Source organism: Anolis sagrei, chromosome 2, assembly GCF_037176765.1.
Source record: "Anolis sagrei isolate rAnoSag1 chromosome 2, rAnoSag1.mat, whole genome shotgun sequence".
Classification (NCBI taxonomy): Eukaryota; Metazoa; Chordata; class Lepidosauria; order Squamata; family Dactyloidae; genus Anolis; species Anolis sagrei.
In genome coordinates, this window is record NC_090022.1 from 245,679,419 (window position 1) to 245,703,720 (window position 24,302).

Here is a 24,302-nt window from a genome sequence, read left to right on the forward strand (position 1 = left end):
ACTTACATTTTATGCTGTAACATCTTCAAGTGACTTCCATATCGGCAGGACAGTGAATCTATTTCAAACAGAAAGGGGAGCTATCCATGGTGCTGAACCCTATTCCACCCATAAGTTCAGCACCTTGGATAGCTCTTTTAAAAACTCACTATTCTACTGACACAAAGAATCATTAACCTAATGAAACTACCATCTCCAACTGTCAAATACATTATCATAGAATCATAGAATCAAAGAGTTGGAAGAGACCTCATGGGCCATCCAGTCCAACCCCCTGCCAAGAAGCAGGAACATCGCATTCAAATCACCCCTGACAAATGGCCATCCAGCCTCTGCTTAAAAGCTTCCAAAGTAGGAGCCTCCACCACACTCCGGGGCAGAGAGTTCCACTGCTGAACGGCTCTCACAGTCAGGAAGTTCTTCCTAATGTTCAGATGGAATCCAAATTCTCACACAACTAGCACCTGACCAAGAAACACAACATATTGGGGAAGACCAGAATGGCTTAGGTACTGATCAGTGGCTCATCCTTGATCAGTGTGTGGGGGATAGCCCTAACTGGGACAACACTTCACAACATTCACACTTGCACAATCCTGCAGGTGTACCATCCCCAACCATAGACCAGGAGCAACAGGAACACATACAGGAGAACCATAGGCTCTTGGACGAATCTCAATGGATTGTCCTTGACGAATGCACCGGAGATGTCGAGGAGGAGGACAACACTTTTCACCTACACAATTCACACCAACAGGATCACTTTTCTGGAGACCTACACACTACATTGCACAAAAGGGGCGCTGTCATTCCTGAAAGTAAACAGGTCTTGGTAGTAGGCGACTCCCTCCTTACAGGAACGGAAGCTGTCATTTCCAGACCAGATGGGATGGCTCAAGAAATATGCTGCCTACCGGGGGCAAAAATACACCATATCACTCAGAGGCTCACCAGGCTCCTCAAGCTCTATCACCATCCTCCCCTCATGTTGATTCATGTAAGAACCAATGATACTGCAAGGCATACGTTTCAAAAGATCACAAATGATTTTCGAGCTCTAGGAGCAATGCTAAAAGAATGTAATGTACAGGTGGTCTTTTCATCCCTCCTCCCTGTTGTAAGACACGGACCCACAAGAGCCAGAAAAATAGTACAGGTCAATGACTGGCTTAGAAAATGGTGTCAGGAGGAACGCTTTGGCTTCCTCGACCATGGCCTGCTATTCCAGGAGAATGGCCTACTGGCAAGGGATGGGGTGCATCTCACACAAGTAGGAAAACACCTTTTTGCTCACAGACTCGCAAACCTCATTAGACGCACTTTAAACTAGGTCCACCGGGGGAGGGGGACAACAGCCTTGCGAACACTACTTTACCCATAATGTCTGGGAATCGCCAGAAGGCTAAACGGAGGGCTGCACAAACACAACAAGGACCAAGTACCAAAAGCACAATAATCCCAATTAAACAGCTCAAGGGAAGATCCCAGGGGCTCACATGTCTTTACACTAATGCACAGAGCATGGGAAATAAACAAGACGAACTCCAACTTCTAGCACAACACCACAAATATGATATCATAGCCATCACTGAAACCTGGTGGGATGACTCCTATCGCTGGAATGTAGATATCGAGGGGTATAACCTCTTTCACAGAAACCGAACAAAGGGGAGAGGAGGCGGAGTAGCCTTATATGTCAAAAACTCTTATGCTACAGAAGAAATTCAAGACAGCAATCTGGGAAACCAGCTTGAAATCATCTGGATAAGAATCAAGGGAACTGGGACTCAAAAAGATGTCGTTGTAGGCATCTACTACAGACCCCCAAGCCAGGAGGAAGATCTTGATGAAGTCTTCTGCCAACAGTTGACCAATCAGGCACAGAAAAGAGATGTAGTAGTCATGGGCGATTTCAAGTATCCCGATATTTGCTGGAAAACAAACTCGGCCAAGAGTACAAGGTCCAACAAATTCCTCGCTTGCCTTGCAAACAATTTCATGGTCCAGAAGGTAGAAGAGGCAACAAGGGGATTGGCTACTCTTGATCTCATCCTAACAAATGCGGAGGACCTGAACGATGCGGTCGAAGTGGTAGGATCCTTAGGGGCAAGTGACCATGTGCTACTGCAATTTGAGGTACAAAGGAAGGCCGAAACTAAGACAAGTCGAACCCGCATTTTGGACTTTAGGAGAGCTGATTTCCAAAAAATGAAGGAAACGCTGAGCAGCATTCCGTGGACACAGATACTAAAAGACAAGGGAGCTACGGATGGATGGGAATTTCTCAAGAGTGAAATACTCAAGGCGCAATTGCAAACCGTGCCAACAAAGAGAAAAAATAGGACAAGTGCAAAGAAGCCAGAATGGATGTCCAAAGAATTTCTAACTGTGCTAAGACACAAAAGAGACATGCACAAGAAGTGGAAAAAGGGAGAAATCACCAAAGAAGATTCAAACAAATAGCCAACACCTGTAGGGAAAAGGTCCGCAAAGCTAAAGCAAAAAACGAGCTCAGACTTGCCAGGGACATTAAAAACAATAAAAAGGGCTTCTATTCTTATGTCAGTAGAAAAAGGAAAAACAAGGAGGCGATAGGACCTCTTCGAGGAGAAGATGGGGCAATGCTGACAGGGGATAGGGAAAAGGCAGAACTACTTAATGCCTTCTTTGCCTCGGTCTTCTCACAAAAAGAGAGTCTTCAACCTCAGCAAGATGGAGTGGATGAGGGATTGGAGGACATCCAACCCCAAATTGGGAAAGAAGTCGTCCAGGAATACCTGGCTGCTCTTAATGAGTTCAAGTCCCCAGGGCCAGATCAACTACACCCCAGAGTATTGAAGGAACTAGCGGAAGTCATTTCGGAACCATTGGCAACCATCTTTGAGAGTTCTTGGAGAATGGGAGAAGTTCCAGCAGACTGGAGGAGGGCCAATGTGGCCCCAATCTTCAAGAAGGGAAAAAAGGACGACCCAAACAACTACCGTCCGGTCAGCCTCACGTCGATACCGGGCAAGATTCTGGAAAAGATTGTTAAGGAAGCAGTCTGCAAACACTTAGAAACAAATGCAGTCATCGCTAATAGTCAACATGGATTTATCAAAAACAAGTCATGCCAGACTAATCTGATCTCCTTCTTCGATAGAGCTACAAGCTGGGTAGATGCGGGGAATGCCGTGGATGTAGCGTACCTGGATTTCAGTAAGGCCTTCGACAAGGTCCCCCATGACCTTCTGGCAAGGAAACTAGTCCAATGTGGGCTAGGCAAAACTACGGTGAGGTGGATCTGTAATTGGTTAAGTGGACGAACACAGAGAGTGCTCACTAATGCTTCCTCTTCATCTTGGAAAGAAGTGACGAGCGGAGTGCCGCAGGGTTCCGTCCTGGGCCCGGTCCTGTTCAACATCTTTATTAATGACTTAGATGAAGGGCTAGAAGGCATGATCATCAAGTTTGCAGACGACACCAAATTGGGAGGGATAGCCAATAGTCCAGAGGACAGGAGCAGAATTCAAAACGATCTTGACAGATTAGAGAGATGGGCCAAAACTAACAAAATGAAGTTCAACAGTGACAAATGCAAGATACTCCACTTTGGCAGAAAAAATGAAATGCAAAGATACAGAATGGGTGACGCCTGGCTCGAGAGCAGTACGTGTGAAAAAGATCTTGGAGTCCTCGTGGACAACAAGTTAAACATGAGCCAACAATGTGATGTGGCGGCAAAAAAAGCCAATGGGATTTTGGCCTGCATCAATAGGAGCATAGTGTCTAGATCTAAGGAAGTAATGCTACCCCTCTATTCTGCTTTGGTTAGACCACATCTGGAATATTGTGTCCAATTCTGGGCACCACAATTCAAGAGAGATATTGACAAGCTGGAATGTGTCCAGAGGAGGGCGACTAAAATGATCAAGGGTCTGGAGAACAAGCCCTATGAGGAGCGGCTTAGGGAACTGGGCATGTTTAGCCTGAAGAAGAGAAGGCTGAGAGGAGATATGATAGCCATGTATAAATATGTGAGAGGAAGCCACAGGAAGGAGGGAGCAAGCTTGTTTTCTGCTTCCTTGGAGACTAGGACGCGGAACAATGGCTTGTAAACATTACATTGAAATGAGTGCAACTTTAACTTACAGAACCTAATCTGAAGTAACTTAATTTGGATTTGCAAAGTGTGACAGCAGAGGAATATTCACAGAGAATGGGAGAAGGAATTGAGATGCTGTATGGGGTGATTCAGCTTAAAGTAAACACATTTTTGCTGGAATTCAATAGTATTTTAACATTTGCCCAATATCCATAGCATGGCTGGAAATGAATGCCAAGAGTTAGTGCAAGGAAAGGATCCAGCACAGTTTCTCATTGTGCACCCCTGGTACTATTACTTGAGCCATGACTACATGCATGGTTAGTATTTTATTTGTACTACTCAGCATTTTAACAGTAGTGCAATTTAAAATTCACAACTTACAAATATTGCAACAGAAGTGCACAACCTACCAATTAAAACCCCTTAAAACACATTAAAACTGTTAAAATAATCAAATTAATGTGCTATTTTTTTTTGCTCCGTTGGATCTAGGCCCTACTACAGATGTTTCCTGCCTTAAAAGATTTTCTGGAAAAAGAGAAGATTGCAGAATGAACGTTTTGCTTCATACAGTGTGAACAAGGTAACCTTCTCACTAATGTGTTTGACACCTCTGTTTCTTATAATTTCTAAAGAGCTGAAATATCTATGAGTTTCTTTATGCCTATATTCCAGTTTGACCTCAATGTGTCAAAACCCAAACAATACAATGTTATGGTTTATACAAACAATGCATTGTTTTTTTCTCTCCACAGGGCTTATGACCACTGGAAAGCTCACTTGCACTTAACAATGTTAAGTATGTATGGTGCTTATAATCATATGCTCCAGAAAATCTTTAATCTCTTTTAATCAGAACAGAGTTTTCTCTTGGCTTTGTGCTTATAATGGAAATATGTAAACATTTATAAGAGCTTGACCTTTGACAAATGAAGGCCTTCTTGTTACTGTATTTGTGCTGTTGCTGCTTTAGTTTAAATAACACAGACTGTATATACATTACATAGTAATGCCAATTTGGATAGGATACCACTTTAATCATTATAAGGCCCCCTGGTGGCGAAGAGAGTTAAACCACTGAGCTGCTGAACTTGCTAACCAAATGTTTGGTGGTTTGAATCTGGGGAACAGGGTGAGCTCCTGCTGTTAGGCCCAGCTTCTGCCAACCTAGCAGTTTGAAAACATGCAAATGTGAGTAGACCAATAGGTGCCGCTTCAGCGGGAAGGGAATGGCGATCCATACAGTCATGCCGGCTAAATGACCTTGGAGGCATCTTTTGGCTTATTGTTCATATCTTTTTAGAGCAGGCATGGCCGGGCCAGGCCAGGAGGGAGGGGGTTGGGCACATGCTGGGTGAGCACAGGCCTGGGAGGGTCCAGGAGAGGGTGGGGCCAGGAGGGGGCAGGGCAGGGCCTGGGTCATCTTTGGATTGTCCTCTCAGCATAAGAACAGAGTTGCTTGCCCTATCCTTATGCCGGGAGGAACGTGGGACATGTGGGGGCTGCCCCGATTCTCTCCCCCCCCCCGATCCCCCTCCCCATTCTCCTCCCCTGATCCTCGGGCTGTCTTCTTGGCATTATGCCGGGAGAAGGGCGAGACAGGTGCCGGTTGAGAGTGCTCCAGAGGGCTCTCAGCAGCCACGTGCCTTCTTTGAGCCACCCTCCCGGCATAAGGATGGGGCCACTCTCACTGTCCTTATGTCGGGAGGAGGTCTTTTTGGCTTAAGGATGCGGCACTGATGTCGTGTCCTTCTGACAAGATGACAGGGAAAATGAGGAGGGGCTGTGGTAAACAGACATGGGTCCAAATCTGGCCCCCGGGTCTTAGTTTACCTGTACCTGTTTTAGAGTGTCACTAAAGATGAATGATTTGCAAATGTTCTTACAATTCCAATAGGTAGAGATAGGGCCTATCTACACTTTAGAAAGAATGCAGTTTGACATTAGTTTAACATGACTCCATGCTATGGAATTATGTGAGCTGTAGTTTTACAAGCTCTGTAGTCTTCTCCGCCAAAGAGTGCTTGCCAATCTACAAACCCCAAGATTTCACAGCATTGAGTTACGGCAATTGAAGTGGTTTCTGACTGCATTTATTCTACAGTGCAGATTCACACATAATTCCTTTGTTATATCTATATTTGGTTTATGCTAACTTTAAAAGAAAGGAAATCTACATTTTTAGATACTGGTGGAAACATGGGTTTTCTGTATTCAGAGCTAAATAGGTAGATTCAATTGAAATAAAAATTCCCCTCCTTCCCTCCATCTACATATTTGCCAGCAAGCAATGAGAGCTGAGAAGGCATATCTATGAGGGATTAAAAAGGGATTTGTGCTTCGTGGTTGCAGAGGGAGACCTCCAAAGATAGACTTGGTGACCAGAATTTATATATGACAACCAGTAGAAAGCAGAAAGCTGGTGACATTAATCTTTTGTGAAATGTTAGAACTTCTAGTCTCAAAACACAGTGGATCTTCAGGCTCCCATACAAATGTTTTTAAACGTGTGTTCTGTCTTGTATGAAGATGAGTTATTTGTCTTTCTGAAAGCTTTTAAAGACAGCCATCTTAGTGTCATCTCTCTGATGGTGTCACCCTGTGTAGATTGCATCCTCTGAAACTCCCCACTTTGCCTTTCCCTTTTCTTTGGATGCCTAAACTATATGTCCAACTAATGTTTTAAGTTACAGCAATGCTATAAATGTGGAGACTGAAAGAAAATGTCATTATGAGAGCAGAATTTTTATATGGGGGGAAGCAGTGCCCTCATTCCACACATACACCATGGTTACGAAAAGGAAGTGGAAGGAAAAACCCAGCTGGTCCCACTAAGAGAAAAATTCAATATGCCTTTGAACAGTTCTGTGCTGAATCAACACTTCATTCCATTCATCGGAAAGTCACAGGAAACTTGCCACATTATTTCAAGAGTACAAGATTCGCAATCCATTTGACCACTTGCCATGCTTAATTTGAATTTTTAGAAGTGAACCCACCAACTTTATGAAACAAATGTCTGTGCTAGAGCATGTTTGTAATGTGCCACTAAAAGCAATGGTATAATCACTTCATATAAAATATATTTTCCCCCTATTTAAAAAATAAACGAGAAGAATCCCACTCTCCTAAGGTAAGCCTAGTTTTGGCAGAATCATCATTTGGCCGTTTCTGTATTTCTGCCTGAACCACAAATTCCTAAAAGTTGGACTTGAAAATATAGACTTGGACAAAGATTAGAAATAGAGGTCAAGGGAAAGCCAAGAATCACATATGTTATTTGGATGTTTGTTTGCTGGAGAATCTTCAGAACAGATTTATTATTTCAGGTTAAACCAAATTAAAATAAATACGTATACAAATAAGCGGTACTTCAAATATATCTGGTTTTTCCATTAAAAGTATTTTTTTTACTCAGAGAAAACAACTCCTGAAACTCTGGGTGTTTCTACTACACCAGGTATGGGCAAACCCAGGCCTGGGTGTATCTACTACACCAGGTGCAACCCTTTGGACTCTTTTCTCAGGCCCTCTTCTGCCTCACCACCCAATCCTTCTTTCCTTCCTTCTCTTTTCTTCCTCCTTCCCCTCTCCCTCTCCCTCCCTCCCTCCATTCCCTTCCACCCTTCCTTATCTTTTCCCTCCCTCCCTCCCTCCCTTCCAACCATCCATCCATGTATCCTTCCCTTCCACCCTTTCGTCCTTCCCTCCCTTTTGTCTTTCCTGTCTCATCTCCTCCTTCTCCGTCCATCTTTTCGTCTTTCCTTGTCTCTTTCCTCCCTCTTTCTCCTTCCTTCCTTCCTTCCTTCCTTCCTTCCTTCCTTCCTTCCTTCCTTCCTTCCTTCCTTCCTTCCTTCCTTCCTTCTTGTTTTTCCTTCCCTTTTTCCTCCCTCCTTCTCCTTCCATCCTTCCCTTCCTCCCTTTCACCCTTCCTTCCTTCCTTCTCTCTTTCCTCACTTCCTTCCTTCCATCACCTCCTAGCAGGAAGTGTTAGCATGTGACACCCACGTTAGAAAGTCTGCCCATGCCTGCATTACATTATAGAAACAATGCAGTTTGACGTCACTTTAACAGCCATAACTCAATGCTATGGAATCCTGGGAGCTGTAGTTTCATAAGGTCTTTAGCTTTTTTTGGCAGAGTGCTAGTGCCTAACCAAACTACAAATCCCAGGATCCCATAGCATAATCTTCTCAACTTGCGAGGGGAGCTCCAGTCTCTCGACCAACTGGCTGAAATTTCTGGAGGCTCGTTTCATAACACCTTCCAAATTTTTCCCCTCATTCAAAGCAGGTTGGAAGGATGTCAAATTCTGTGCCAACCCCACTTTTGTATTTATCTGATACAAAAACTGAAGTATGGAATGCACACGTCGATTAATGACTTGTTGGCACTGATGCCGACTTCAAACTACTTGTGTACTGAATGCAACCTACAAGCACTTCAGCACATAACTCCAGGACTGTAACAAAGACACTTGCTGTCATATCCAGGGAAACGAATTCTCACTCTATTCATAAATTTCTCTCATTTTAGAGAGCACTGTTTGGAGAATGCCTTCCCTCTCATAATTGTCTATTAAGTCCCATAATGACATTCACAAAAAGATTCTTTTGAAGCCCAGATAAAGATCTTGTCACCAAGATACCCATTGTATCCTGCAGTGCTGGGAGGACTGTAGTAGCCATCCTTCATTTTTGCTTATAATGGAAATTTAATTTCCACATCCATTTAAAGTCTCCCTAAAGACTTCATAAAAGTGTCTTTGGGAGTCCAGAGGGAGTTCTCTTAAAGACATCCATTTCGAATTCGTACTTCCATGCCTTTCAATTTTGCACTTTATTGAAGAATGTCAGGCATCTTTTCAAAAAAAGGGAGGAAAAGACAAAGGGAGCACAGAAGAGTTAGCATTGCTAAGCAGCCATCACAGAAGAGAAGAAAACCCATTTGGGATGCAATTGCTTTAGGGAGTTTCACATCCAAGGTATAATAATACTTTGACCTCAATAAGCATATTTTACTTCTTTATGTGGTTTTTATCTACATCATTTAAAATAGCATTTTATTACACAGTAATTTTAGAACAAGGTATGAAATAGCTTGAAATCGCCATTATACATGCCCTCAATTCCCAGAGGCAAAAAGGAAGACATCTTATTTGGTTTGGAGAATTGTTCAAAAGTGTTGTAATGTGTATTTGCCTTCAAGTTGCTGGTCAACCTATGGTTTTTTTCTTAGTCAAGGAAGACTGCAGCAATCAGAAATTTTCAGTACTGGTTGAGCCTGATTTACAAATTATTTTATTTGATTTTATTATAAGCTGTCCCAAGATCAATCGACAGATCAACCGAATGGGGTATCTATCATCTATTTATCTACACACACCAAATAAAAATATTTGTGTCTTTATTTACAATACTATGAAGCTGAAAATAATTGAAAGGCAAATTAAAATCCTATTTCTTCAAGTCATTCATCCTTACAATGAAATTTTGCATTTTTCTTCAAAAAAAAATAGCTTCTAACTAAAATTAGCCACATAGCACAAACAAGGCCGTGCTTTTGCTTCTGATGAAGTATAGCATTAATAATTGAACAATGAACCAAAATCACTGGCAAAAAAAGTATTTGATCATTGCTTTTTCTAAAGCTGTCATCCCTAATTTTTTTAGACAGGCAATCCACCCATAAATATATGGGATGCTAGATAAACATATTAAAAATTGGGGAAAACCCATAATTAGAAATTATCTTTCAGAATAGCGAGTACTGAATCAATTGTCTTCATCATCAGCTCCCAGAAAGGCAAAAGGAGACGCAGACTGAGCAACCTCTTGAGGGCTCTGAGCTACTTTTCCCATCCGCAAATCCACTGGGGGCACCACACATCCCTTTTGTTGCTGCAAGGGTAAAACGTGTTTTCTCTTTAAGTTTCCTCTTCCCTTCCAAAAAGAACATGCTCTCCAGATACATTATTCACAAGCGGATTTGTGCTTATAGAAGGCTTCCAACAGGACAAAATTACTTCCAACAAGGGTGGATTTGAAAATATAATTTTACTTACGAGGGAAGGGGGAGCCTTCTCCTTCCACCCCCCCCCCTTTACAAAGGAAAGCACAGCTTTTTTTTAAGGCACAGCAAATTCACCAATGGCAGAGAACTTATGTGAAGTTCTCTGTATAAGCTCATCTGTTTCAGATGTGTACTTTCTTCTGGAAGTCATTAGCACTAATAATATTTTTGCTATTTCTATCAATCTACTACAGTCTGCAGACATGCAAACCAACCACTACTTGTTATTGTGTGTGTTATCTGTAATGTAAAACACTTGTCATTGCAAGAAACATGAGCCTTCATCAAAATTGTATCCTACAAATCACTCACTCCATGGATATCTAGTTTTCTAGAGTGTGCACAAATAAAAACCCGTTATATACTGAAGTGTAGCAGTCTGTCCATTACCTAAAACACAAGTTTTTGCATGAGGATGTTGCTAGCGTAGGAAGACACCTTGGTTCATGGCTTGTGAGTGATTTGTGTCATAATGAGGGGTTCTGGGACACTCTGTTTGACAGTACAGCTTAAATTCTTTGTATGGGCAAAATATGATATGAGGCTCCAACAACATAATGTAAGAATGCTATTGTTTTCCATAGAAAACACGGCAAATCAGCTTCTTGCCTTGAGATTGAATCCTAAAATGTTCCAAACATATTTCCACTTTCCTTCTGGACAGTGTATGTTAAATATATACCGTATATTCCGGGGTACTAGGTGACTGGGCAGATAAGACAAACCCCCAACTTTTAAATTAAAAAATTCAATTTTTGGATATACTCGCCCTATTAGACGACCCCTCTTGCCAGTCCCTTCAGGCCCCAAAGCCTCCTTTCCTGGGCTTTGAGGCAGCTTCTCATCTCCATAGAGGTGGTCTCCCCTCTACCGGCAGCCAGGCCCCACCACAGCCAGCCAACCGCGTGCTCATCACGTCCTGTTTTGGGTCAAAATAATAAAAAATATTTCCTGCATTGAAGTTGCAGCTATGCGCCTTTAGATGTCAGTAGATAATCTTCCTTTATTCTCTTTACTGCTTACTTAGAGTAAACACTAACTCACAGAATCCATATAGCCTCAAGGCCTGGGCAAACTTATAGAGGAGTGGATAGAGAACGCACAACCATCCTCCTCCTTTCCCCCCTCCCTTTTCTTAAGAAGGGACAGGATACTGGCATAAATTATGCCAGAGATTTTGAGTGATGTTGAGCCTGGCAGGGGCGGAGCTTCAGAGAGAAGCAAGAGATAGAACGCACATGTGTGTGTGTTCCTGTGCTTAACTAGCCCGAGCGGCTCGCTCTCTTCCCTCGCACTTGCTGCCTCTGCTGGATTGATGGCTATCTCCCCCTGCCTGCTTCTCTCCAAAGTCACTTTCTCTCTCTCCTGAGAGGAACCTGTCATTCTCCACTCTATCCTGGGAATGCCCCCAACGCCAGGTGCGACGCCAACGCCACTCTCTCATTCTCTATCCCTCCTGAGGGAACCTGGCATGTGTGCACAGGTTTCCTCTCCTCAGGAGGGATAGAGTGATTTTGAAGAGAAGCAGGCAAGAGAAGTGATAGTAAGAAAAGTGATAGCCTTCTGTGGTTGATGCTCCTAGTTAGCATTTTTTAAAGAAACACAAACCTGAATTACATTATATGCAAACATAATGCTCACATTGACAGCTAGAAAGTATGACAATGCCTAGATTAGTTAAAAGAAATAAACCTGATAATGGTATTTGCTCATTAACAAAGAAGTCTACCTAAAACAGTGGTTCCCATGTCTACCTAAAACATGTCTACCTAAAACAGTGGTTCCCAACGTGTGGCCCATGGACCACCAGTGATTCCCAAGAACTAAAATATGGTCTGTGGCCACACCGTTACTATACTGTTGCAATGAGAGCGAATGGTCTCACAAAACCCTCTTATACTGCTTAGGTTTATTAAATATGGTTTTCTATGGGTGAGCAGATGGCATATGCTCTGTATCAGAAACTAGAGTTGAGGTGGTCTATACAATGCAATTTTTTGAATCAGCACCCCAAATAACCAAACCAAATCTAAAGATTACCAAAAACTGATTAGTAACCCTTTTGGTATTAATGTTGGAGAGTGCTCCCTGGTCAAGTAGTCACTGGTCAAGTGGTCCCTAGTCAAAGTGGTTCCTGGTCAAGTGGTCTCTGGTCAAAGTGATCCCTGATTTAAAAAAAAAGGTAGGGAACCACTGACCTAAAAGAAGGGCAAAGAGTTATCATATAAATGTGTTGATTGCAAGCAAAACAATTAAATCTTACACCTATCTTTTTAACCTACAAAGCAGTCTTTCTTCATAATACAGATATCTGTATCTTTGGCACATGCCATTTTTATTGTCTTTCAGTCTTTCAAGACAGATCAGGTCTGCATCTGCCCAGCATACTGCTGTGTACTTTCAAACTGTTTGTAATTTATGGTAACTGTATTACTTGGCATAATTGGAAATTTGTTCAGATGGGGTTTATTTTTGCCTTTTTGAAAAGCTGAGAGTGTGGGTCTTGCCCAGGATCACTCCATGGTTTTCATGGCTGAGCCAAGGATTCGAACCCTGGTCTCGAGCCATACTCCAATGTTCTATTCACAATACCACGCTGGTTCCATCCCTGATCATTCAGCAGATACCAGTTTTTAAGAAATTACAATCCAGATTTATTATTTGATGTTGTGTGTGTCATCGTATTAAATATGGCTTAATGTAGGACAAAAACAATCATTACAAACTTGTAAAGGTAACACAGTCATACTTAAATTTGGAAACAAAATATATTGAAGTCATATTGTACAGCTTACTTTATAAAACCTGATGTATAACATCCATTATTAGACACATTTTTATAAGAAACTGGGAATTCAATGTCTTGTTTTTTTACAGAACAAAAGATACTTTTATAACACAGCTGTTTTAATATAATTCAAAATGCAAAGGCTTTGGTTGAAAAGCGTCTGTAAATGGATCCGTGTTTCTTCCAGCTGCGGTGACAGCCTTGATATTTCTGCCAGCAAAGTTGGCTCTGAGGAGAGGATTTTAAAGTGCAACTGAAATGGAAACAAAAAAATCATTGTTAAAATATAGAGATCAAATTTCAAGAAACCCAATTCTTAGTTAACCAGTGCATTAGTCATATAACTACATATCTGCCTACGCTAATAAAATCTGACATTCTCCTTAACACTGTCAATTGACAAATTAATCGGTCTAAAATGTATGTGCTTAATATACCTCTGCCAGGGAGCATCAACTTAGATCAATAACTCCTAAGATGCAATGCTATTAAGGGAAGCAATGCTAAATTACTCAATTCCTGTTTGAGTGGTGAAAACAGTTCCCAAAATGGTAGAACAAGATCCAATCAGAAAGAGAATGGATGTTATCAAACATTTTTTCCTGCCTCTCCAAGGAGCCATTTTCAAAGCACGAAGTGAAGATTGTTCTCTGCAGAGCAAATTGTGCTTCAAGTCATATTTCTGGCAAAATCACTGAAACATGCATTTACCTTAAGAAACAATGCAAGGTAGGCTTGTGCCAATTCAAAGTCGCACTTGGTGTTCAGCATGGCCTCAATCATTCTCAGAAAGCTCTGCATCACCTCAATGGACCCACCGCCTTCAGGCGCCAAACCTCGCAGCTCCGTCTCAATGTTTGATGGTCCCAAGCCTTTCAGAATACTAACAGGAGAATTATCTGTCAAAACAGCAAAATAAGAGTTATAGTTCTATAAAGCATTCTAGAAATGTTAAGATACTATCTCATGGTAAACAACCCGCTACCCTGCAATATTCATATTTAGACTAAGGCATCCGTTCACAAGGCGAGTACATAGTGTTATAGTGTATTCTTCGATGTTTTTCTGCAAAAATAAAATAAAATAAAAATCTTTCTCTCCAGTAGTAAACTAAAGATGCCTATGTTGTAAAAGCAAGAAGGAGAAAAAAACTAAAAAAGTCAAGTGGAAATTTCTTCTTTGCATTGGGATTTCTGTTGTTTACTTTCTAATGAACATCATGCCCAGGTATGTCTTCAATCAAGAAATAGCTTTCTGAGATCTACAGAGATACTCACAGGAATACCTCAGCAAGCAAGAGTCCAAAAGTGGCAGTCTAAAACCCAGCACCTCAATTAGTGCCTGATACCGAATGAGAGACCCCCCCTGGGCACACTGAGGACTGGGCGACTTGGAAGGCACTGAACAGACTGCGCTTTGGCAGAGCCAAACTTAAGAAATGGGGTTGCAAAGTGGAGTCCATGACATGCGAGTGTGGAGAACAGCAAACCACAGTACACCTATTGCAATGCAACCTGAGCCCTGCCACATGCATAATGGAGGACCTTCTTATAGCAACACCAGAGGCACTCCAAGTGGCCAGCTTCTGTTCTAAGGACATATGATGACAAATTTTAAAACTTTGTGTTTTTTAAATACATTACAACTGTACCCTTGATTCGCTTTTGATATGATAAATAAATAAATAAATGCCCAGCTATAAGAGGGCAAAACAACAGTGTGCAACTACAAGGATCCCATTTTTATTTTTATCTGCAGTTGGGACATTTTGGGGCAGCTTCCTCAGAACACTCCACACATTTATATTCAACATCCATTGACTTCCAAGCTGTTTGCCTGTTAAACTCCAGGCATTATTTCTTTACTATTATTTTTACTCAGTAGCACTATGAGCCAAGGTTTAAAAACTTGAGAACATGAATAAACAGGACTATCTAAAGAGTTTTAGTTCATTTCTGAGGCAAGGAAAATTGAAGTTAGCCCATCCTTGATTTAGTCTCATCTGTAGCCAAGAGGTCATATTATGAATACTCACATTTTCCAACCAGTAATCAAAAACAGCTCTGCAGAATTATATAACCCGAAGAAGTGACAGGCTTGCTTCTCAACTGTGTAAAATTGATCTTCTTTTTAAAATAAATACATTTTACAGCGTTTGCTACCACAACTACCAAATTGGTTTTTACATTTGGATTTTTTTAAATGGCTGATTTAGTTTTAAAGGGCTGTAAAGTAGAAATCTGCAGCATCTGTTTTTGCCCCATCTCTTTATGGAATGCAACTATAGACTGCCCCCCACCAAAAAAAAAAAAAAAAAACCCCAACGAAATCAGTCAGTATGGTGAGGAGGCAAACTTTGTTCCTAAATAGGAGTATGTGTTTATTTTAATAATTCTAACCACTAAACTAGTTTTGCTTTCCCAAAAAATCATTTCAAGATACTTGGGGCAATCCACAAAGTAACCATTAAGTAATGTGACCAGAAAGGAAGCTCTTCTTTGTCCATTTATAAGGCTATTTACCTGACAGCTTAAGCTGTTGGGCACTAATTTATTCTGAATACTACAAGTCTTTCATCTTCATTCATTTCGCATAAGTGAAGGTTGTGTCCAGTGCTGTTCCTCATCCACAATGAAATAATTTCTACTGCCTATCTCACTGTTTCATCTGAACTGGTGGACTGAGAATTCTCTGTAGTACGGCCAGAAGGAAAGGGCATTTTGTTACACAACAGTGGATTAGATCCATATACCCCATTTCCATTATTAAATGGAAGGAAGGTTGCATGGCCAATCTCTGGAGTAACATATGAGGGGGAATCTATGAAGCCCCATAAACATGGTGGAGGCTTTGTGAGTATAACAAGCTGCCCCTTCAGACCTGTGCTCATCATAAGGTGATATCAGGTCACAGACAGTAAGACGGGGCAATTACTCTTTCAATCACATGAAGGGGGTGGAAAGTCCATGAACTGGAGAAAGTGCAAAACAATGCCTTTTAAATCCTCCAAAAATATCCTTCAATTTTTGAGATAAACATTTATTCTTTGTGTTATTGTGCCCTCTAGTGGCGCAGTAGGTTAAACCGCTAAGCTGCTAAACTTGCTGACCGATAGGTCAGCAGTTCGAATCCAGGGAGGGGGGTGAGCTCTGGCTATTAGGCCCAGCTTCTGGCAACCTAGCAGTTCAAAAACATGCAAATGTGAGTAGATCAATAGGTACTGCTTCTGCAGGAAGGTAACCGTGCTCCATGCAGTCATGCTGGCCACATGGCCTTGGAGGTATCTACGGACAACACTGGCTCTTTGGCTTAGAAATTGAGACGAGCAACACCCCCCAGAGTCAGACACAACCAGACTTAATGTCAATGGAAATCTTTACCTACTTTTATCTTTGTGTTATTTGAAACAGAATACATGCCCAGATTTGCCGGGGGGGGGGGGGGGGGGGGAGAGAGAAGGCAGGATGGCTTTGGCACAGAAACAGCTTTTTTTTTTTTCAAACAGAAAGTTGACTTCCAGTTTGAAAAACAAAAGGCTTTTCTAAGCTTACAATAGTCCAGGAGGAAAAAAGAACCTACAAAATCCCCTTTGTTGCTACCTTAAGGACATAGGAACATTTCAGGCAGAAGAGGCACCACTGACATCCCCAGCACTCCATAGAAGAGGGTCTGTAGCTGCTCTCCCCATCTATTTGCTGTGGCCTCCCTCTGCCACCAATCTACCTGTTGAGAAAACCATCTACATAGCTACAGGAGCAGGGCCCAAGCCAACAGATGGAGGACCAGCATTAGAACCTCCTGCTCCAAGGCCTTTTGATTCTTGGAAAACTTTTGATAGAATAGAACTTTTAATATAATATTGTTTTGTTTTGTAAGTTACCTTGGATCTTGTCACAAGGGTAAGGTGGAGTGTTGAAATAAAAAAATAAAATAAAACAGTGGGCTTATTGAATAAATAAAAGTAAAGAAAAAAGGTGGGATGTGATGAATGGGAATAGTCCTCCAATAATCTATGGGGTAATCACATTGTCCCATACAGTTGCTCACAGAGAAGGTATGCCACTTTTCATCCAGCAAATGGATTCAATAGGCTTGCCCTATCCAATGGATTTAAGGTATTTGCAACAAACACATACACTCATACTCATACTCATATAATAAACTATCAGTAAATTCTCATGAAAAGCCTCCTTCAATGTGTCTCTGAGGAAAATTTGAACTTATTCAGTCAATTTAATAAGCATTCCTCCCTTCTGAGGCAATGCAGAAGGTTTCAGATTCACAATGCATAATGCATCAAAGAAAACCTTAACAGAAGCTTAACCAAGGATTCTCTTTAATGGTTAGCTTTATTTAGAAATTAGTCAAATTATGAGAAAATACTGCGGTAACCAAATAACTGTTAAAGAAATAGTACTGAATTTTTATAGGACAGAAAATCAAACATAAATCTACACATTTAAGAAACCTATTTTAATGAGACAAAGTGGACAATGGAGGCAGACCCAGCTATATAAGCAGGTCATATTCTTGACAGTAATTGGAAGCTATTCCAAACATAACACTAGATGAAATCATGGACCGAGAAAACCAGAGGTATCAAACTTCGTACAAAACATAAACATAGTAAAAAAGATGCTATGTGTAAAACTCATTAGCTGCATATTATTTGTCAATATTTAGTCTTCTCTCTGATCCAATTACTTTTTAGACACCTCCAACAATTTCAACTGATCCAAATAGTTTTCTATTATTACTTTTTAATTTTTTTCTGAAGAATACAAATCAACCTCTTCTCCCCAGCCAATCAAAAAGTGTGCTTTTTATTGGTAAATGTATCTATTTTGATATAGGGAACTAACTGATCTTGGACGAGGTATTTATAGAGACTGGATTTATGATACCGATCCACCAGGGTTTCAGACAGGAGCCACATTCACTCCTATTCTGAGGTACAAGAGATTAAAACTGGGATTTCTGCATGCAAAATAAGTACTCTGCCACCCAGGCACAATTCCTTCCTAAATTGGGATTGATTCCAAATGGAATAATAAACAGATCAGAATAAGTACAAGATCAAATATCTATAAATTAATGTGTGTGTAATAGAAAATTCCTACATAACAACTCCAAGAATAAAAGAACAGTGATGTTAAATACACCTAAAACCAGAAGAATCTCAGGACTAACTTGGTGTAACTTTTGTACTACTGCTATGATTTTTATGACATTGAAAACCTGCTCTGAAGATTTCTCAGTCCCTTTTAGCAGTTTTTTTGGAATGATTGAAAAGAGTTGCAGAAGACAGCCTGGCTTTGCTGAGAGATCTTGTGAGTGCTACCTCTCTATTTATTATGCTTTGTCAGTCCTTTAAAGAGTTCTAATGCTGGACATTTTATGCATTCCTGTTCTCTGTATTACAGGAACGATTTCTTATGGGGCTTGTTTGTTTTTCGGTCTATTCAAGAGATCTGACATAAATAATGTCCAGATGCCTCACGCTCACACAATGAATTAAGATTTCATGCCTTTGAATAATATTTACAGGAAATTTTAACAGCCTGTCTTCCTTTTAGCCCTATTTAAAAGATAAAAATGATAAAGCTTAAATGTTGCATTAAAATATATATGACGAAATTAAAGAAATGATTAAATATGTCAAACAGTTGTGAGCTCCAGAATGCCCAATTAGTGGAATTGGATGTCAGCTTCCACATTTAGTTTTTCAGCCCTTTTTTGGAGCTGAAAAAGCCTCCCTCGCCTTATAATGAGTCAAGGCCAGGCAGCAGAGTCTGGAGGCCATTGCTTGCAATGTAGGATACATTTCTCTCTCCTCTTACCTCCCTTAACAGTGTGTTTTCTTTTCCATGTTTGCAAGTCTTTGCAAATCCTAAATAGATATAATAATCTATATTGAGAGTGATATCAGGATAGATATATATGCATATAAATATTTAGGGCTTGCAAATATTACGGGGGGAAATACACAAATAAATATATATAGGCATGTCTAGATAGATATGGATATAAATAGGGTTTGCAAATATTGCAGGGGAAATGCACATATAAAGAGAGAAGATTTGCAAATGTTTCAGAGGAAATGCGAAATTAGTATATATAATTAAATATCTATATCTAGCTATGCATTGTTTATATAGGCATTGAATGTTTGCCTGTTACTATGTTGGAAGCCAGCCTGGGTCTCCATGGGAAGATAGGGCAGGATACAAATGAAGTTTTCTTGATATTATTATTATTAAGTTATTGTTGATACCATATTGTTTTTGTTGACCCTTCTTTTCCACTTACAGAGCTAGTATACTGTTTTTCTTTGAAATATTAAAAAATATTTAACCTACTGATGCCTCACTTAATGTAATTTTATTGGTATCTATTTTTATTTTGAAATTTACCACTAGTTGCTGCATTTCCCACCCTTGGCTTATACTCAAGTCAGTGAGTTTTCCCAGTTTTTTGTGGTAAAATTGGATGCCTCGGCTTATATTCAGGTCGGCCTATACTCAAGTATATATGGTATATTGTTTTGTAACAAGCGTACCCCCTATAATAGAAATGCATAGATTAATGAACAGATTGACTATTCTTCTCCTTACTGCAACTGATATATGTCAGAAGACACCCATATATAATTATTGGAGACAAAACCAGACAGACAGAAGGCATAGATGGAACATAAACGAACTGAACCACAGATTGTTACCTTTTTTAAGAGTAGAAAATATTGCCATAATAAAATAAAGCTAAAAAGTAATGCTAAAGGCCAAGGGGACTTGTGATGTTTAATGTCAAATATATAGAACAGCATAGGGAAATAATCTGTCTGGTATATCTTTGGTTAAACCTCTACCGAAGAAGCTAGATGTTCAAGGGCTGAACTTACATTATACAGTACTGAAATTGCATTTCCTAACGAACTAGGATAAGATACGACATTATCTAGTTGGAAGATTATTTGTTTCAGCCTTTTAAAAAAATAATCTATTTTAATGGTGCGCATCTCCACTCTTTTTCTCTTCTACGCCAAAGAGTAAGAATTCACATCAAGCAGTAAATTTGACATTTTACGCTATAACTTACAGTTGCTGTTTACCAGGGCTTCTTCAAGCTGTATGTGGAATTCAGATTTCTGTGCCAATACTCCAAGGTTAACTATTTTTGACTGAAAAGAAAATGAATCAGAAAAGTATTATAGACTGAATATTTTTGAAATCTGTTATTATACACACTGTATTCTCATATTACAAGGCAATACTAAACAGTGACACATTTTGTCCCTGTCATAATTAGGACTTTCAGCTACTAAGATGAACATACTTTCCATGGTTCTTTTTTTTGTTGTTGTTGCAAGACCACTCACAAGAGAAAGGATGTAGATTACAACTTATAAAACAAAGAAAAAACCAGAAAACCAGAAAAAACACGAAATGGATCCACTTGCGACCAAAAAAATAACAGCAGAAATATTTCTAATGTCTCAGTGGAGTTCTACATGCTGAACATACTTTCAACATGCTTCCTTTTTTACCTGCTGTCCATCATTTTCATGTTCAACAGAAGCATATCTTGGTACAAGACCAGGAATCGTGGGGATGAAGAATGGTGCAGATTTTGGCACTTTGGGTGGTTCTTTGGGTTTATTCTTTTGCTGTTAATTAGAGATTGACACAATCAGAATCAAGAAACTGTCACAGTAAAATTGGAATTGAACACAACACTTATAACTTAGACCAGGGCTATTTAAATGTTTTCCACTCGCAATCCCTTTCTGCCTGAGAAATCTTTAAACGATTCCAGGTATATAGGTATATAAAATAGGTATACAAATAGAGCATTTACTGATAAATCAGCATTTGCAAGACTTGCTAAACAAGTTGATTTCCCTTTTTATAAAGTACAGCTGAAGCATTTTTGCAAAATTCACTGTAAAAACTGCACAATGTTGCTAACAGGTTTATGTAAATGCATGGCGTTCAGAAGCCTTTCACTGTTGCCAATTATTTTGCAACCCTATCAATGAACTAGTTGTTGGAGTCCCCGGTGGTGCAATGGATTAAAAAAGTGGTCCACAAGAACTAAAATATGGTCTCACAGTTACTACACCATTGCAACGAGAGTGACGGGTCTTGAAAACCCTCTTATACTGCTGGGGCTTATTAAATATGGTTTTCTGCGGGTGAGCAGATGGTGACAACTGCATGGCATATGTTTTGTATCAGAAACAACAGCTTATGTGGTCCATCCAATGCAATTTTCTGAATCGGCCCCCCAAATAACCAAATTGAATCTACAGTTGACCAAAAACTGATTCATAACCCTTTTGTTACTAATGTTGCAGAGTATTCCCTGGTTAAAAAATGCTGGGAACCACTGAGTTAAACCTTTGTGCCAGAAGGACTGCTAACTGAAAGGTCGGCGATTCGAATCCAGGGAGTGGGGTGAGCTCTCATCTGTCAGCTCCAGCTTCCCATGCGGGGACATGAGAGAAGCCTCCCATAGGATGATAAAACATTCAGACGTCCCCTGGGCAATGTCCTTGCAGACGTCCAGTTTTCTCACACCAGAAGCAACTTGCAGTTTCTCAAGTCACTCCTGACATGAAAAAAAACTTATTTATTGTTGTGGTTGTTATTATTATTATGTTTATTTATAACCTGCTTTTTGTCTCTACAAGGAGACTCAAAACTAAGAGGACCTCATTTAAAGTTGAAACCCACAGTGTAAGAAGCAATTTAAGACTTTTCTAAAAAAGGATTAAACAACATCTAGAGTAATTATAGCAAATGAACCAGAAACAGTAGCCTGGGGATATTTTACTGTCCCAGTCCAAATTCATATGCACCTCCATGTGAAAAATGTAATTACAGAATTGGCAATTACAAAAAAAGAACGACTTATATTAATTTATTGTATTAATTGGACATCTTTTTAACTCAATGAGACATTTTAAAATCCCAATAATTTCCATTCATGTCAGGGGGGAAATCAAAATAGATGAAAATCAATAGTATTCTTGATATATTTTTGCCCTAGATGCCTTTCAGGCACTGCAGAAATTATCAGAGGGACCGTGCAGAGGAACCACCCTTCCAATGTGCAGAAAGAGTACATTACCTTTATAATATCAAGGTTGAGAAGATTCTTCCATCGAGATTCTGGCAATGTAGAAAGGGTCACTAAGGCTTCCCCCAGCTGATCTGGAGAATCATATTCTACCATTTCATCACTTGTTTCTTCCTCTTCTGTGACATCCACATCTTTGAATTGAAATATTTTTAATACAGAATCAAGACTGAGAAAAATCAATTGCAACAACATGTATCTCATTGATTGTACAACTACTGGGAACCTACAAGTTATTTTAGGGTTCTTGATCACAGGAACTTCAAAAAGACTTTTCAACAAATATGTTTACAAGTAGAGATATGAATACCTATTTTTCCTATGGCTTTCTTCTTTAGCAGGATTAAATGATGAATGAAAGATTAAGACAAATTTGCTGTCACTTCTAAAAGCTATGCAAGAGGATGACTTTTAGAGCATTACAATTTCTGTTTCAGGTTTGCTTTCCCCCCCAGTTCTTTTTATAGGAATGAATTTATTATGTCTGCTTTGACACCCTGGAGAACTCGTAGAAACAAAATATCTTCTTTGTTAAGGATTGCATAATTGCATGGACGACATACTTGGCTATGTAACCTCACCCCATCATGGCCACTGCTGGATCTTCCTTGCAAAGAATGGTAGAAATAAAGGGTGGTCTCACTGGTTTACCTATTTGCCTGATGTCTATTATGTCCTGTATTTCCTCTAAGAACAAGGCACAATACAGTTTTATCCCTCAAAATGTAGGCCACGGTAATAGTAAAGAAGTCACCCAGTTGGCTTCATACTCAAGCAGGGATTCATACCTGGAATTCTGGAGTCTTAGCCCAGAACCCAAGTCAATACACCAAACTGGGAGGTTTCAGGTGCTGGGAAACTTAAGACAATTCTCCATTCTGCAATTCCACTGACTGCTGCAACAATGGCAGTCCTTTCTACAAGTCCCTCTTAAAACAAGGAACAATTTAATAATTTGTATAAAGACTAAAATGCATATGTGGGGGTGAGTACAAGCATCTCGATTTCTATATCTGCTCTCTGTGTGTAAGATTAAGAAACTATTAAACTTGGCCTTTGGGAACTCCATTAGTCTGCTTGAAACCAGTTTCTCATTTAATTTTATCCCTCTTTGAGTTATTAAGAGCCAATAGTGTTTTTCTGTTTGGATCTGAAAGAAAAAATGAGGGACATATCCTAATATTTCTAGTAGCCCTCAACAAAACAGTAGTAGCACCACATTTTGTTCAACCTACTTTAATCCCATCTTTCCACACACAGGCTGAGTTTAGACAAAACACTAAACCACAGATGACTAATTCTCCAGGCTAATGTGCTTCCCATTTTTCTTACTCTAGTGCACATATGAGATAGAAATCTTTGCTCCCAATTATACAGGCAGACCCCTAGTTAGAAACATATGACTTACAAACGACTCAGAGTTAATAACTGTGGTGAGACAACAGGAAGTGAGGAAATCTACCCCTCGCAAGGAAAATTCATTCCTGGAAGAATTACCATGGTAAAAAGGGTCTCAACTGAAGCTTTCTCACCAGTCCTTGTTTCCACAAGTACATTTTTAATGTAACTCCGGCCATATATATATAGGTTTTGGACAGCATAGGGAAGCTTTGTTTTGCTGTTTATGCCCCTGTTCAGAAGATTTCAACTCACTTTCTGTTCATGTGAGAATTGGATTTTGAAAAATTAGGCTAATTCCACAAAAAGAAAATATTATCTGATTTTTTTCATGCACCTAAAGGGAGGAAAGCACAGGACGAGTTTATGATATGCAAATCTATTTATGTTGCATCTGAATGGAATCAGCCACCTAGTGCTCCAAATCCCAAATGAATTTTTAGAGGATAAACAGGGTCAGGCAAGGCTAGTACTTGGATGGGGGCCAGCAGGGGATACTAGTTCCTGTAGGCTGTAATTCACAGGGAAGGTAATGGCAAACCACCTCTGAAACCTCCACGAAATTCAGGGGGTCTCCATAAATTAACAAGTAACTTGAAGGCACAAACATTAGTGAATTATGACATTGTATCCATACTGCAGTATCTCAATACATATTTTTGATAATGTTTAAATCATTCTTATAAAATTAAAAGCAAAAAATGAAAAACTTAGTATCAGTAGCAACAAAAACATAACTTTCACAACTTTTACTGAAATTTATGATTCACAGAATGAATAGATACAAGTTAACTTAGAGGCCTGAATCCAGACACG

General features: G+C 39.9%; 1 protein-coding gene across 1 annotated transcript in view; it reads right to left on the reverse strand.

The window, feature by feature from the left end:
• Window positions 1-12,908: 12,908 nt before the first annotated feature.
• The window catches only part of WDR36 (WD repeat domain 36), a 56,672-nt gene continuing 45,278 nt past the window's right edge, over window positions 12,909-24,302 (reverse strand). The window contains exons 19-23 of the mRNA XM_060761889.2: window positions 22,080-22,222; window positions 20,494-20,613; window positions 20,046-20,127; window positions 13,659-13,846; window positions 12,909-13,200 (exon numbers count right to left, since the gene is read on the reverse strand). Coding sequence (XP_060617872.2) covers window positions 13,051-13,200; window positions 13,659-13,846; window positions 20,046-20,127; window positions 20,494-20,613; window positions 22,080-22,222 — 683 coding nt within the window. The 3' untranslated portion in view covers window positions 12,909-13,050. The remainder of the gene's footprint in view (window positions 13,201-13,658; window positions 13,847-20,045; window positions 20,128-20,493; window positions 20,614-22,079; window positions 22,223-24,302) is intronic.